Source organism: Molothrus ater, chromosome 16 (genome assembly GCF_012460135.2).
Source record: "Molothrus ater isolate BHLD 08-10-18 breed brown headed cowbird chromosome 16, BPBGC_Mater_1.1, whole genome shotgun sequence".
Classification (NCBI taxonomy): domain Eukaryota; kingdom Metazoa; phylum Chordata; class Aves; order Passeriformes; family Icteridae; genus Molothrus; species Molothrus ater.
In genome coordinates this window covers 13,920,500-13,935,297 of record NC_050493.2, presented here as the reverse complement: position 1 = coordinate 13,935,297, position 14,798 = coordinate 13,920,500, and the positions used below count along the sequence as shown (strand labels likewise).

Below are 14,798 nucleotides of genomic sequence, written 5' to 3'. Positions count from 1 at the left end.
CTCCCTGTACTGTTTCTGCTTCTCCCTCTTCAGCAATGAAGATCCCCCCCAGCTCTGCTCCTGTCACACCACAGGGATTTGCTGCATCCCCCAGTACTCACCCGGGTGCCTGTCCTGAGTGTCCCCTGCCACACCGGCAGTGCTGCTGCTGAGGCATGGGGGGGATGGGGAGGGGCAATGCACCAAGGCTGTGCTGCCTGGCCTTGAGGGACTGGTGGAGTTGGGGTCACACTGCCCTGGCACCCACTCGTTGCAGTGGGGTAACACCACAGGCCAGAGATGTTCCCTCCTCTGCTGCCTCCCCTAAGCTCCTGGGGACACACAGGGCAGCCAGTCTGACACTTTTGGGCTGTGCCATGTCCCCATCAGCTCTCTGATCAGTCAGATCACCAGGTCTGTGGTCTGTGGTCTGGCACATGATTTTCCAATCCTGTGGCTCCTGGTGATCCTGGGATGGTCACAGGCACGTTCCCCTTCTCACCACCCAAGTCTCCCTGTGGTTTCACCTGTGTTTCTCAGGCAGTTGTCTCTCTTCAAGGCTGGGGACAAATCCCTTCTCTGTGTGCCCTAGGTGGCTCTGTGCTGCACCCCCTCACCTCACAGACCCAGCCCCAGTCCCAGCAAGAGTGGATGTGACCTGGATGTGCCCACACTGGCCTGGATGTGGCCACCACAGCTGGGACAGAGGGTGCACAGACCTGGCTCACTCCAGGGCCCACCAGCTTGGCCCATTTCATCTCAGTGGGGCAGGACTGAGGGTGGCAGCTCCAGCAGAACTCCATGCAGGGAAGCTCACAAGGGCCAGCCCCAGCTCCAGGCCCTGCCCAGGCTGTCCAAGAGGCACCCCCGATGAAACCATCCCTCCTACATTGTTTATTTTAGCAACACAAACAAGAGACTGAAATTAATTATTGACTGGGGAGTGCAGGGGCACAGCCTTGCTGGGAAAGGGTCTGGCAAGGATAGCAACCTCCAAGGGACCTGGGGAAGAGGGAATAGGAGCCAGGTCACAGCAAAACACCCAGGACCTGTGGATGTCACAAGGGATCCTGAGGACTCAGCACAGCCCTGCCTGCTGGGGTCTCACACCACAGCTGATGTGGCAGAGCTGGGCTTCTGGGGCTGAGCCCTAGATGCACCTGGCAGTCACTGCATGGCTGGAATGGGGTGTTTGCAGGAGCTGGAGATGCAGCCAGCCCTCCTGGGATGCACTGAGCCACTGGGAGAGGGGATCCTGAAACACTCCAGGCTCAGGGCAGCTCTGCCTGCGTCCTGCCACTGCTGCAAACGAAGCAAAGACACGGGGTTCAAAGCAGAAGAGCGTGTATTGCAAGCGGCTGCGGCGCATCCGGAGAGACTTCCAGCCGCCGGGAGAAAAGAACAGAGGGGTTAAAAACGATCCCAGTCTCTAGGGTTACACTGTGTCATGCAAAACAGCCCTGGGGCAAACCCCATCCTGGGAGGTTGGAGGGGAGGGTGTGCTGGCCCAGCCGGACTGCCAGTGCTCACCCCCTGCTCCGGGCGAGTGGCCAGATGCCTCCCCGAGGGCCGGTGTCCCCCAGCCCTGCTCGCCAGTGAGGACAGTGTGTGCGGGGTGGAGGCTGTGGTGGTGCAGGAACAGCCTTTGCTCTCTCAACCCCTTACAAAAAACAAGCCTCACGGGGTGTCTGCCCCCCACCCAGTTGATCGGGGGCCAAGGGATGGGGGAAAACACTCAGGCACAACCCCCGCTGCCCTGGTGGGGTGGCCCGGGGGACTCTGAGGAAGGGACCTCCTCCATAAATGTCACTGGCATGCAAACTCCGGTGTCCCAGGAGAGGAGGGGGTGCTCCCTCCCCAAGAGTCTGGCAGCGGCAGGGTCCCAGGCAGAGGCCAGCACCGGTCCCACGCAGCCTCCCGCTGTCTCTGGGGAGCTCCATTCAGCTCGAGAACAAGTAAAAACTACTTCAAACCAAACCCATGCAAGGCAGCTATTTGCTCATGTGTCTCGGCGGCTGCCAGACGCCCTGGCAGCGGAGTTCCTCTCCTCTTTGGGGAGGGGGGGAGAGAGAAAAAATATATATATATATATTTATACGCAGGGGTCCCCGCCGCGGCCGCTCTCCACCGCAGCCTCATCTCTCTGCCTCCATGGTCACGTTGGCCTTCTGTTCTGCGCTGGCCTGCTGGGAGACGGCGGCGGGCCAGCCCGCGGGCTGCGCCGGCGCGGCCGGAGTCCACATGCTCTGCTGCTGCTGCTGCTGCCCGGGAGGAGAGGCCGTGGGCCAGGCGGGGTTGAAGGCCCCGTGCTGGGGCAGCGGCGGGGCCGGGGGCGGCGGGGAAGTCGCCATGGAGGCCACGGGGCTACTGCTGTTGAAGCTTTCGGAAGCCTTGAGGCGGGAGAACATGGTGAGGGCGTCGGGGAAGTTGGGCGGCGTGGCCGGCGTGTTGGCAGGAGTGCACATCTGTGGGAAAGGAGACACGAGGTCAGGGGGGTCCCCACCTTCTGCCTCCCACCGGGCTGTGGCACGGGACCCCTGTGCCCCCCTGCTGTGGCACGTGAAGCCCCCAGACCTGTGCTCTGCTGGCTGTGCTGCCCACTAGCAGCTCTATTTAAGGATCTGCAGGCTCATGCTCTCCTGGCAGAGGGCCCAGACAGGACCCCCTGTGCCCAGCCAAGTCGGGGATCCCCTCTGCTCCACAACCCACTGGTGCCACCCTGGGCCTGCAGCTTTCTGGCTTTGCAGGCCCAAGGCTCAGGCTCAGCTCCCATCCCCCGGGAGACTGGGCATGCTCCAGCCCTGCTGGGCACTTGCTTTGCATGCTCCAAATCCCCAATTGTCCCAGAGAGTCAAACAAGGCCGCAGCAGCCAGTAAATCCTTAAGACACATCTGCCCAAGCAGATTACGGGCTGCTGGGGCATGAGAGTTAAGGGACTGAGTCTGGGGACAGCTGGAAGAGAGCAGAGGCAGGCAGCACCCATGTGTGGGTGTTTACACACTTCCAGACACTCCTCACCAGAGCCACGCTCCAGCCATGCTCCAGTGAGCACACAAGGACCTGTGTGTGTGGCTGCTGCAGGAAGGGAAGCACCATGTATCTGTGAGTGTGTTTATGCAGCTCAGTGCTTCAGGCTCCTCCAGGCTCTCTCTGCCATGCTGGGCTGCTGTGGACCACTGGCTATGCCCAAAACATCCTCCCTCAGACTGCCCCTTTTGGAAGAGGAGCCCCAAACCATCTGCAGGGCTCTGCTGTCCCACTGTCCCACCAGCTGCTCTCCAGGAAAACCTTCCTTGGCAGGCAGCTCTGGCAGTGCCCAGCCAGACCTCCCTGCCTGCACTCCTGGAGCTGGGGAGCAGCGAGCTGGACATGAGCACCAGCCTGAAGCACCCGCCAGCTGGTGCTCTGCCCTAGGAGAGCACTGGGGAGCTGGGAAAGCACTTACCATCTGATGGTGGTGGCTGTAGGGGATGTTTGTTTCTTGGAAAAAAGCACTGAGAGCAGTCTGAAAGGAAGGAAAAACAAAAAGGGAAAGATGATGTTACTACCTGCATCCAAACTGGGCACCCACCTCACCCCTGCACACTACTAGACCCGAAAGAAGATCCAAAACAGGCCCTGGGGGGCCTTGAGGGCACAGCTGCTCCCTGTCCCCAAGCAGGGACCTGTGCCTGCCATCTGCTCACACCAGGGCAGGTGGTAACCATGTGTATTTGGGACCACCATCCTTGCAACGAGCAGCTACTGCTGAGGCAGAGCCCAGCAGGTGTTTCACAACTCACCATGACACTCTGCAACCACCATGTGCTGGGAAACAAAGGAAACCAAATCCAACCCCAGCAGGAACCAGTTAAAGGCATGTCTTCAACAGGACACGATCACAGTCCCCATATTCCCACCAGGAGATGCCCAGGGCAGGGGCTGCAGCAGGTGCCCACCCCATATGCCAGAACATTTCCAATTCAGTAGCAGACAGAGCATGATGGGGACTGACATTGTTTTGTAGCTTCCAGTTAAAACCAGTAATAGTCTGGTAAATATGTCACATGCCACAGGCATGTGAGAGGACAAGAAGGGTTGCAGGTAGGGAAGGCCAGGGGAAGAGGATGGTCAGGAGGGCAGACACCCAGCCCAGGTCTGGGGTGCACAGCACTGAGCTGATGCAGGAATGGTGAGAAGTTCTTTACTCAGAGAGTGGTGAGGCCCTGGCACAGAGAAGCTGGGGCTGCCCCATCTGTGAAGTGTCCAAGGCCAGGTTAGATGGGGCTTGGAGCAACCTGAAATAGTGGAAGGTGTCTCTGCCCATGGCAGGGGGGTGCAATGAGATGACCTTCAAGGGCCCTTCCATCCCAAACCATTCTGTGATTTCATGATGGTGACTCCTGTTCTGCAGCAGGCTTCAACTGAGTCAGGGCTAGAAAACAATGGTTTGATTCAGTTGAGGATGAGACTTGATGCAAAACTGGTTTGGATTTATTTCTGGTTGAAGGAAAAGCCCCCTTCAAGTCCTATTCAGGCCTCTCCTCAGGGCCTTCAGGTCTCCACTCTGGGGTGTGAGGTGTAGGGCTGTGGCTGGGTGCTGCCAACTCTACCCAAGACTCTGCTCCCTTCCTGAGAGCCAGGGATTGAAGGTACCCAAGCTGCTGGGAAAAAAAAGGCAGAAAAGCCTGGAAAGAGCACAGGGAGGTTGTACCAAACACCGCCCAACTGCAGCAGCCACAGTCCTGCCACCACCCATGCTCCTCATCTCAGTGTCCACATGCTCCTGTGTCATTCCCAGGGCCAGCATGAATGACAGCAAGTCAGCTCAGCTCATTGATCCAATGGGAAAACTAATTTTGCCCCAAACATCCAGGCTGGCAGGCCCTGGGAAGGCAAAGAGGTTTATGGTTTCCTGACTAAACAGCAGAAAACTATTGGTACGACCAGGTGGCAGCCAGAGCAATGTCTGCAAACAATGATCCAGACCTGGGTGGGGGAAGCAATTCCTGCTGCAGAGTCTGGCAGCTCCCAGACCACGGGGGGAGTGTGCAATAGCTGGGCTGGCAAGGCTCTTCCCTGCAATAGCTGCATTTAATAACACAGCACCTGAACTCTGCACCCGGCCACGCTGTGAGCTCTGAGCCCTCAGCTCCTGCAGGCAGGACCCAGCAGATCCCAGAGATGGCCATGCAGCAGGAATGGGGTCTGTGGCCCTGCAGAGAGCTCTGCAAAGGACAGCACATAGCTCTGAATTAGGGAAATGTCTGACACATACACTTCTGCAGCAGTGACACCCCCTGCCACGCTACCCTTTGTCCTGGGTGAGGTTGGACGTCAACAGCCCGAGGCCCTAACACTGACAGATCGTGATAAGAGAGGGGTAACACCAAACGGGAAACACAGGCAGAGGTGTGGGCACAGCCAGATACCATAAGCTGATTAAATCTGCTCTGTGCTCCTGTTTTCCAAGTGGCCTCATATCTGGGACTGTGCCACTGGCAGACAGTGGCAGAGAAGGTCCCTGCTGTCCCCCTGAGCTGCCCACGAATCCCTGCCAGTGCTGGGATGAAAGCTGTGACTGGGCAGAGGAAGCAGCCCACCAGGGCAGGCCCCTCTGCCTAAAACCCTAAAACAGTCTCTTCCCCTCCATCTGCCCCTTTCCAAGCATGGCAGAAACAGCCCCTGTGCCCAGCACAAAGCCCAGGACCTGCAGTCACCTCCCAAGGGACCTGCAGAGGCCCAGCCTGGTGAGGGAGGGCCCCACGCTCCCCTTGGTGCCACAGGGGCCAGGGACACACACAGGGGCCAGGGACACACACAGGGGCCAAAGCTCCTGATGCCACCTGCTCTCCAGACAGCGTCACAAGTGCCACCGTGACTGCTGCAACAGCAAAGCCAATTAAGGCTCCTCTGCTGGAGCAGGAGCCCAAGCCCAGCTCAGCTCTGACCCTGGAGCCAAAGCCCCGCTGCCTGTGTCACCCTGGTGTGCATGGGAGCAGGGCAGCCACGGCCTGGCCACGCTCAGCAGGTGACCAGGCCACTGTTACCCCTGCCAGAATGCAAAACCAGGAGCTTCCCAGGAGAAGGATCACACAGGGACCCTGCCAGGGTGCCAAGAGCACCTGTGGTGAGTCAGAGAGAGGGTGGCTGGAGGTGTGAGCCCTGCCAGCACGGAGCACACAGCAGCAGGGGCAGCTCTGGCAGCACCCTGTCCTTGAACCACCAAGGAAGGGGCATCATGAAATGTAAATACATAGGAGGAAGTGAAATCCAGCCATAGACACAGCAAGTGAAGCCAGACACCTGCTCCTCGTTTTGTTCCCCACACACAGCCTCTCTACACTGAACAGAGGCTCTTAGCACCAGGATAAGGAAGGAATGGGTGGGTTTTTTTTAGAAGAAGTTTCTTCTTATCCTCCCCAAATAGCCCCAAGGGCAAGGAGCACATAAAGCCAAATAATATCTTTCTACCAATGAACAAGCCTGATCCACTGCCCAGCCCCATGTGAGACTCTGCAAACTCTGAAATGTCTGCCTGGTAACCTGCTGGGTTCCAGCCACAGAGGAGCTGCTCTCCCTGGCTTCTCCCAAAAAGCCAGGCTCTGGAGCTGAGTGCCAGCCTTCACCCAGAGACACTCCAAGCTGCTTTCTTGGGCCTGTAAACCTCTCCCTGGGATCAGCCATGGCACTGCTCCAGCTGCTGGAGGGCTGGGCTGGCAGTGCCATTCCAGCTGGCACCCACAGCAGCCATCCCTGGAGGCATGGAAGGGCCCACAGAGCTGCAAGAGCTGCAAATTAAACGGGGCACAAGAGGATAAAGCCTGCCCAGGGTCCCTAGGAAACAGAAGAGCAGTTACAGCGAGTGGGAGAGGCAATCCACACCCTACCCATGAACTGCCCTGTTCCCAAGGGATAGATAGGATGAAAAAAAAAATGGCTCCTTAATCAACCCTGAGTATGGGACAGACTCTGATCAGCTCACAGCACAGCCAAAGGTGACTGTATCCCAAATGTTTTCCTGACCTCCGACCCTGCCCACTATCCTGGATCATGGGTCTTGGATCCTGGATCACTGTCCTGGATCATGGTTTCCAGCCTCTGGGTCTACCAGGGCTGGAAAGACACACACAGAGCAAATCCTCTCTGCAGCCCTCACTTCATCCTCCTACACACAATGGCCCCTGAGCAGCCAGCCTCAAAAGCAGCCCAAGCCCAGGGAAGTGGTCCCAAAACACCAGCATCCCAAAGCTGTCCGTGCTTCACAGCAGCCTCCCTCTCCCTCCTGCTGGTGACAAACACCCCAGGGACTGTCACAGGCAGCAAGTGGGACACTGGCCCACAAAGGAAAGGTCCTGGGCAGGGCAGATGGATGCCAGGAGTGCCCTGGCCAGCGCAGAGGCACAGAGCTGGGACAACCCAGCTCCCGCTGTGTGTCACTGGGCCACTGAGCTAGCCTGGCTCAGTGCAGAACACCTCTCTGTCCCCGTGGTGGCCTTACAGGCAGGAGCAGAACGCTGAGGTACAAGCAGGCTGATTGCATTCACACGTGCCCCTGGAGGAACGCTTTGACTCCAAGGAGATGGTTAATTTATGCTGCCTTCCCTCGTGCTGAACTTGCCTGAACTCCCCCGATTTATACTCACTGCAGATGCACACCAGCCAGCAAACGGGTGCTGCACTGGAATAACAAAAGCCTCGGGAGTACTCCAGAAAAGAGGTGAGAGCAGGCTGGAGCGGTCGGGAGGTGATCCCTCCCCAGCGTGGCTCCCAGAAGGAGCCGTGCCCAGCGGCCATTTTGCAAAGGGAATTATCTGACCGTTGCACCAAAAGTGAGTGGGAACATGGTAACGACAGCGTTTGTTTACAGCCCAGCTTCCTCTGAGTCATGTGAGTGCCCAGCCGGCAGGAGACGGCTGTTTCTACTTGTGCAACTCGCCAAACGGTGGCAAAGTTCTGCAAAAAAAAAGCCTTTTGAAAGACACGTTAAAACTTCTGTCATCCCTCCCCGGCTCTTTTGCGACACGCACGGAGGTGGTGGAAGAGGATCCCGCCTGTCCCAGAGGGCCACAGTCAGGCTGTGTTAGTAAACAAACGCCGGAGCACGTTACACATGCAACAACACATCCCACGCCAGCGGTGCTCCCGTTCACCGGGCACGGCGGTGGGATCGCCGGCCCGCTCCTCCGCACATCCCTGCGAGCCCACCCCGCGCTCCCCGGCCACGCACGGCTCGCTCTGGGATCCCTCCTGGCCTGTGATAATGTGGGAATGCTGTGCCCGTACGGCGATGGGCGCCGTCCGTACCGGGTCCGCCCGGCCGCTGTGCCGTTACGGAACGGCTCCGGGACAGCCCGGGCAGGGAGGAGAGGTGCTCCAGCCACCGAGAGGAACCAACGGAGCCTGCTGTTCCCCAGCCCTGACTCCGAGCTGCTCCCGCAGCACTGCACAGACATTTCAATTACCGAGGTGCCATTAGCGTCAAATCCATCAGCTCCAACCTAGGGAGCTGCAGAAGAGAAGGAAAAATCCTATTTAGAAAGCAATTTATTGGTGACGGCCACCGCACTGCTCTTTGCTCCCTGCGCTTCGGATCCGGGGATCTCCGCAGGAGCTGAGCGCCCTGAAAGGCACCGCGGAGCTCCCGCGGCGCCCCCCGCCCCACGCGCGGCCTTAACCCCTGTCAATGTCACGGAGTATCCCGCCCGCGAGCGAGAGGAAAAAGCGCCTGGAGCCAGGAAAGCTTTGACCTACAAAGTCTCCTCTCCCACGGCTGTCCGAGAGCTCAACCTCCCCAGGGTAGGGCCGTGGGAAAGGCTGCGCTGGGGTTTTCCAGCCCACGGCCACGCGGGAGGGCTGCGGCGCGGGCGGGGGGGAACAGGAGGAGGCTTCGGCGGATTCGGCGCTCCCGGCCCGGCCGCGGTCCGGCGTGGGGCCCCGGGAGGCTGCGAGCCCCTCTCTGCGCACCCCCCGCGCAACGTGGCCTCCCGATCGCCCGCCCCGCGTGGCGCCCACGCTCCCCCGGGCACCGCTGGGGGCCCGGCCCGCGCCCCGCCGCCGCGCGTGTGGGCGGGCAGAGGAGCGGCGGCGTGTCCGTAGGGCCGGGCACCGATTCACGCTGCCCAAATACGCCGCGATGCCCCCGCGCGGGGACCCGCCCGAGACCGGTACCGGGGCGGCGGCCTCACCTCGAACTGCCAGTGGGCCGCCTGCAGCAGCTGCTTGGCCTGGTCGGCGGCGCATCCGGCCGCCAGCACGAACTGGTTGATCATCACCTGGTGCTTGAGCTCGTCCATGGCCCCGGCCCCGGCCCCGGCCCCCGCCGCCCTCAGGGCGCCGCCAGCACGGCGGGGCCGGCGCCTCACGCCAATGTTTACCGGGCACTGACTCACGGCGCCCGCCCAGCCCCGCCCACGGCCGCCCGGGGCGGGGCGGCCCGGCCCGGCCCGCGCGGCGCCCCTGGGACTTGTAGTTCCTGTTCACCACGTCGCCCGCCGCCCTGCCCCCGCTTGGACCACAACTCCCAGCAAGCCCCGCTCTGTTTGCGGAGCGCTCGGCGCCCGTTGAGTGACGCGCGGGGCCGGCCAACCGCCGCCCGCGGCTTGGTAGTACCTGACCGTATATGGTCAACAACGGCGCGGCCCCCAATGGGAGGGCGGCGGGGGCGGGCCGCGCGCGGGGCGGGGCCGGGGCGGGGCCGCGGGGTCACGTGGGCGCGGGCGGTGTTTACAGTCGGCCGCGTGCGGTTTCCTGTTGACGTGAGGGAGCGCCGGGGCCGCGCCGGGACCGCGCTGTGGCCGGCCCTCCCGGGGGGCAGCGCTGCCGCCCCTCGGTACCGCGAACCGCCACAGGCCCCGCCGTTGCCCCCCTGCAGCCTACGGGGTTTGCTGGAGACCCCTTGGCTTGCAGCTGCCCTGCAGCTCCGCGGCCCGGGAGGCGGTGGGGCAGCAGCCCCTTGGCCCCCGCGCCCTCCATCCGCGCTAAAAAACTGCGGGCGCGTTGCCCCCCCCCCCCCCCCCCCCCCCCCCCCGCCTGGTCCCGTTTTCCCTCAGCCGCAGCGTGTTCGTGCATCGCTGAGGCGCCTAACGGGAGAGGCGGCAGCGAGGGAAGCTTCTGGAAGGTGCGGGGGGCTCCCGGCGCTCTGAAAGGCTCCTTTGAGAGCCACAGCCGATGGAAGCCCGCGGGCAGGCCGGTGCTGCAGGGCCCGGCAGGGCGGATAGTGGTGGTGCTCAGGGTAAGCAGGCACAGCCCCGCGGTTCAGTGGCCGGGGCTAAGAACACCAGGGAAAAGATGAAGGGAGCTGCCGGCTCCGCCTTTCCTGAGCGGAGGTTCTGGGCTGTTTCCTGCAGTTTGGAGAGGTTTGCCTGGCCGTGAGTGGATTGTTCACTAACTCCTCTGACCCTGGCTGGCATTTTGCTGGTGTTTCTGAGCCTTGAGGATTAAATGGCTGAAGCTCGGGCAGGTAATGCACTTGATCAGTGGGGTTTGCAGCCTATGCCGTGTAGACAGGAATTGCTCTGGTATTGTCCAAAGCTAATCACCATTTTCCATGTGTTCTTTAGTAACCATTCTGGAGTTACACAACCATTCAGCCTCTCCAAGCCTTGGAGAATTTCAGGGCCAAGGGGTTTCCCTTCTCATTCTACAAATCTCACTGTCTAAATCCAAGTGAGGGCACAGCTGTACATGGCAGTGGGACATAGCAAGAGCTGACTGCTCGTTTCTTACAAGGTCAAGACAATCCCCAGAGAGAGGTGACACAGGGAGATTTGTAGCCACCACGGTGTAAATACAGCAGGAAAAACTAATCTCCTGAATGATTAATCAGAAAGAGCCAGGCATGTTTAGAAACCTTGCAGTTTGGTGTTTGGAGGGAGAAGGGTTGGGCCTGGCCTGGCAGGGCTTTCGGGAAGGGTTGTAAACCCTCAGAGCAGGGCAGTGTTTAGGGAGGCAAAGTTCATGGGCTCACCACTCCTTCTGGTGAGCTGTAACTCCGTGTGTGTAGAGCAACCTTGTTGTTCTACACGTACCTGACAAACACAGTGAGTGGCAGTGGGAACAACAGAGACAAAGCACTGGGTAATAAACCCCAAGCAGCTGGACTTTGGATGAGCTGCTCTGGTGACCGGGAGCTTTGCAGGGAAACATATTTCCTTGTTTACATGGGTGTGCTTGTAGCTGCCTTCCCCCAACATGTCCAAGGAGGCTCCTGAAGGGCAGCTGGGGGTGGCTGGAGAAATGTGGCAGTGGGAGGGTGGGTGTCCCTCTGGCCCATCTGCCTCCTCTGGGCTGCAGCTCTGTGGGTTCTTCTTCCTGGGGTTCAAAGGATCCCCCATCTTTTCCTGGATGCGTTTTGCTGAGCAAAACCACTGCAGGAGCTGAGGTCTCCTCACCACCCCTGGGGCTCTGCAGGCTCCTGGTGGCAGGAGCCCTGGCCCAGTTTCACCCTGGTCCTCCCCAGTTTGACCACTCTCTCCCCACACCATGATGACACTCAGGGTCTCAGGTCCCTTGAACCTTGTGAAAGTGTTTTCATCCCTTTCTCACAGAGGACTTCCCATCTTTGTGTCTTTCCTCACTCATGGTGCAAGCAGACCCGGGGCTGGCAGCACCAAAATGGGGACAAACACATCTCAGGGAACCCAGAGGTGAAGGTGCAAAACTCTCTGGGGTGGCACCACCAGCGTTTGCGGGGCCGTTGCTGCTTCTTGCAGCTTCCACAGTGCCCTGGGCTGGGTGAGTGCTGCTCCTGCAGCCCACAGGACCCACCTGAGGAGCTGTGGGACCCTAGTGTGAAAAATGCATATTTTATGATTGGCTTTTTGCAAATATTAAAATGAATATTATATGTGTTGTGTTAGAAAGTAATGCTGTATTAATTCTCTTAAGTAGTGTGTTAAATATAGTTTTGGGTTACAAAAAAAATGTTAAAAGAGAAACTCTGCTATGTAGGATATTTTTTTTTAAAGAAAGGACTTGTAGCAAAATAGCAGCCACAGGACACCTCAGTCTTTCAGAGAAAAAGAATTTATTGCTCTCTTATCAGAAGAAACAAACTTCTTCCCGCCTGGAAGGCACTGTTAGGATTCAGAGGAAGAAGTTGATGATGACCTGACAGAATCCTGTATTTGAATGGAATTTATGCATCATGTATGAGGTGTATGAATAGGCAACAGGCTGTTGTTTTTAAGGGTTAATCCTCTGTTAACGTGGGTCCTTTTTCAGGCTCGTGCTGCCCAGAAAAGGTACCCAGGATGTCCGTAACTCTTTGTCTCTATTGTCTCATATTGTCCTAATTCAAATTGTCCAAATTATTATTACTCTAATTGTATTACTATTTTTATAACCATTTTATTACTATTAAACTTTAAAAATTTTAAAAACAAGTGATAGGCGTTTTTCACAGTTTTTCACAGTTTTTCACAGGCTGGCAGGGCAGCCCTGCTCCCTGCCCCGAGGCCTCCACTCTCCTTCCCGTGCTGCTGGCAGTGATGGGATGGAGGAGGCCGTGGTGCAATATCCTGCCTTTGTGTCCCACGGGCCGGCTGGGGGCAAAGGAGCAAAGGAGCTGCTGCCCTCCAGCTCTGCTCGCTCGGGGCCCTGGGATTTGGGGAGGAAGGGCTGAGCCCCGCCCTGGCACACCGCTGCTCTTGTCACTGTGTGTCACACACGGCTCACGAGCAGGGCCCTCCGGGACTGATTCCCCAGCAAAAGCCCCTGCCCTCCTCTCGGGAGTTTGCAGTTTATTGCAGCCCTGAGATACGTGAACAGTCTCTGTTTCAGCTTGCACGTTCGAAGAATGAGTTGGAGTTCTTCAGTTCTCGGTCTCAGAGTTGTTTATTGTATCTTATCTATAAAAATTTTTCTCCTGTCCAGCCGAGGTCTGCTCAGCAGGACAGACAGAGGCGCTCTGACTGCCCCCAGGGTAGTGTTAGCTCTTTATACTACAAACTATGTATAACATGTTTACAATTACTTTCCAATACCTATCACCTATGTTAGACAGTGAGCCTCTACTCTAAACCAATCGCAAAGTGCCAACATCACAGCAGAAGATGGAGGTAGAGAAGAAGAAGAAGAAGAAAGGCTGGACATGCCCAAGTCCCTCAATCTTGTCCCCAAAACCCCTATTCTAAAAACCCCAAAATCTACTTTTTCACCTAGTGATAACTTTATTATTACACTACTAAACTTCTGTGGCTTTCAGGTCTTCATACAAAGCTGGTAATTTGCTCCATGGGTCATAATCAAACCCACAGGTGTTCTGGGCTGCGTGCCAGGGTCTCTGAGCCCTCTGGCAGGGGGCTCAGCAACTCTGGACACCCAGAGGGATTTAGTGAGTTCCGACACCCTTCCAGATGGCAGCAACCCCCACGGGGCCCGACGGCTTCCTCGGAGTGCTCCGGAGAGCTGGGCAGCCCTGGAGGGACCTTCCCACTGCCAGAGGAACAAAAGCCCTCCTGCTGCAGCTCCCCGGGCAGAGCCAACGCCCCCGGCAGTGGGACCGGGCTCTCCCTGCTTAATTCACATGGCACCGAGCTCGTAGCTGCTCAGGGAGTGTGGGTTTGCAGTGAGATGATCTTTAATGTCCCTTCCAACCTAAGCCATTCTAGGATTCCACTATTCTGTCCCAAAAAAAGCTCTGGGGCAGCTGCCTCTGCATGCCTCTTTGAGCTGGAAGAGGCAGGTGCTTAGGTTGTGGGAGGAAAGGGAGATTTTACCCAAATGCAAATTCCCCTCCTCGCCTACTTCGTGGTGCAAACACTACTCTGCTTTGCCCCCAGGATGTGGCCAGCTGGCCACCAGTTCTCAGGACAGCACAGGGAGATGGACCCACTGATCCTTGCTGTGCCCAGTCTGCTCCAGCACTGAGCCCCAAATCAGCTGCTGGGCTGCAGAGTGAGGCCTTGGGGGTTGTGGATTCACCCTGCTCAGTTTGGGGCTGCTGGTGGCTGTTCACATAATCCCACTGCTGCCAGGGCACTGCCCAGAGCTTGTTCCTGTGGCTGTGCAGGCAGGGAGCCCTGGACATGCTCTGGGCCAGTACACATGTCACTCTGATGGTCAACAGGCTCCATCCCTGTCCCTGTGATGGTCAGCAGGCTCCATCCCTCCCTGTTCATGTTGTGAGAAACCCTTGCTGCTTATGAGAAAGGGTTATGAGAAATGGAGAGGCTGCTTGAGCAAGAGGCACTGGCACTCCAGGTGCCAGGAGGATCCTGGGGGACACAGCAGAGAGTTCCCAGGCACAGTTACTGCCAAGGCACTGCCAGAGCCTCAGGCTCCCCTGTGCCAGGTGCAGGGTATTCATCTCTTGTGGTTGGCAGCAGGACTTGTTGCTCATTCCCTGCTTTATCTCTGTCCTCCTTCCCAGCCCTGCTGCACAATGGGATGCAGAAGAGCAGGGTCTGCTCCTGTCCTCACCCCCAGCATGTGTTGCCCTGCATCCCGTGCCTCTTCCAGCCCCTCTGGCTGTGTTCGTGTGGCCACGGCAGCTGCAAGGATAATAACAGTCCGGAAGCACGTTTCGCCTGGGGATTGTTTGCTTATTCCTGCTGGGCGTGTTTTAGTTCGTGTTTACAGCCAGCAAATTCCACCCACTGCCTGCTCACTTGCTATCACAAAATCCTCCTGTGCTGGCAGGCTCTGCTCCCTGCTCCATCCCATTTCCCTAAATCCCAGCCCTCTTCCCTGCTCTCAAGGCCAATTTAAGGGATTTCACATGTGCCACCTCAGCTCCTTCATGTCTCTCAGTGATTCCCAACTCCACTGCCGGGAATTTGGGTCCCCAGTTCCTTTGCAGTGTGTGTGCAGGGAGGTACTTCCCATCACAGGGAGT

The 14,798-nt window shown here is 58.3% G+C and overlaps 1 protein-coding gene across 1 annotated transcript; it reads right to left on the bottom strand.

Moving 5' to 3' along the window:
- Nucleotides 1-1,306: 1,306 nt before the first annotated feature.
- Nucleotides 1,307-9,934, bottom strand: UBALD1 (UBA like domain containing 1). The gene is made up of 4 exons (XM_036392744.2): nt 9,796-9,934; nt 9,148-9,434; nt 3,426-3,485; nt 1,307-2,444 (listed from the first exon to the last, which is right to left on the bottom strand). The coding sequence occupies exons 1-4, from the start codon at nt 9,932-9,934 to the stop codon at nt 2,115-2,117; spliced, it is 816 nt and encodes a 271-aa protein (XP_036248637.2). The 3' UTR covers nt 1,307-2,114.
- Nucleotides 9,935-14,798: the final 4,864 nt, after the last annotated feature.

Coding starts and splice junctions, on each gene's coding strand:
- UBALD1 (XM_036392744.2), bottom strand. CDS start 9,934: ATGGAGGGCGCGGGGGCCAAGGGGCTGCTGCCCCACCGCCTCCCGGGC. Junction 9,435..9,795: donor GGGGCCTGTGGCGGTTCGCG/GTACCGAGGGGC, acceptor CGTGGTGAACAG/GAACTACAAGTCCCAGGGGC. Junction 3,486..9,147: donor CGGCCCACTGGCAGTTCGAG/GTGAGGCCGCCG, acceptor CCTTCCTTTCAG/ACTGCTCTCAGTGCTTTTTT.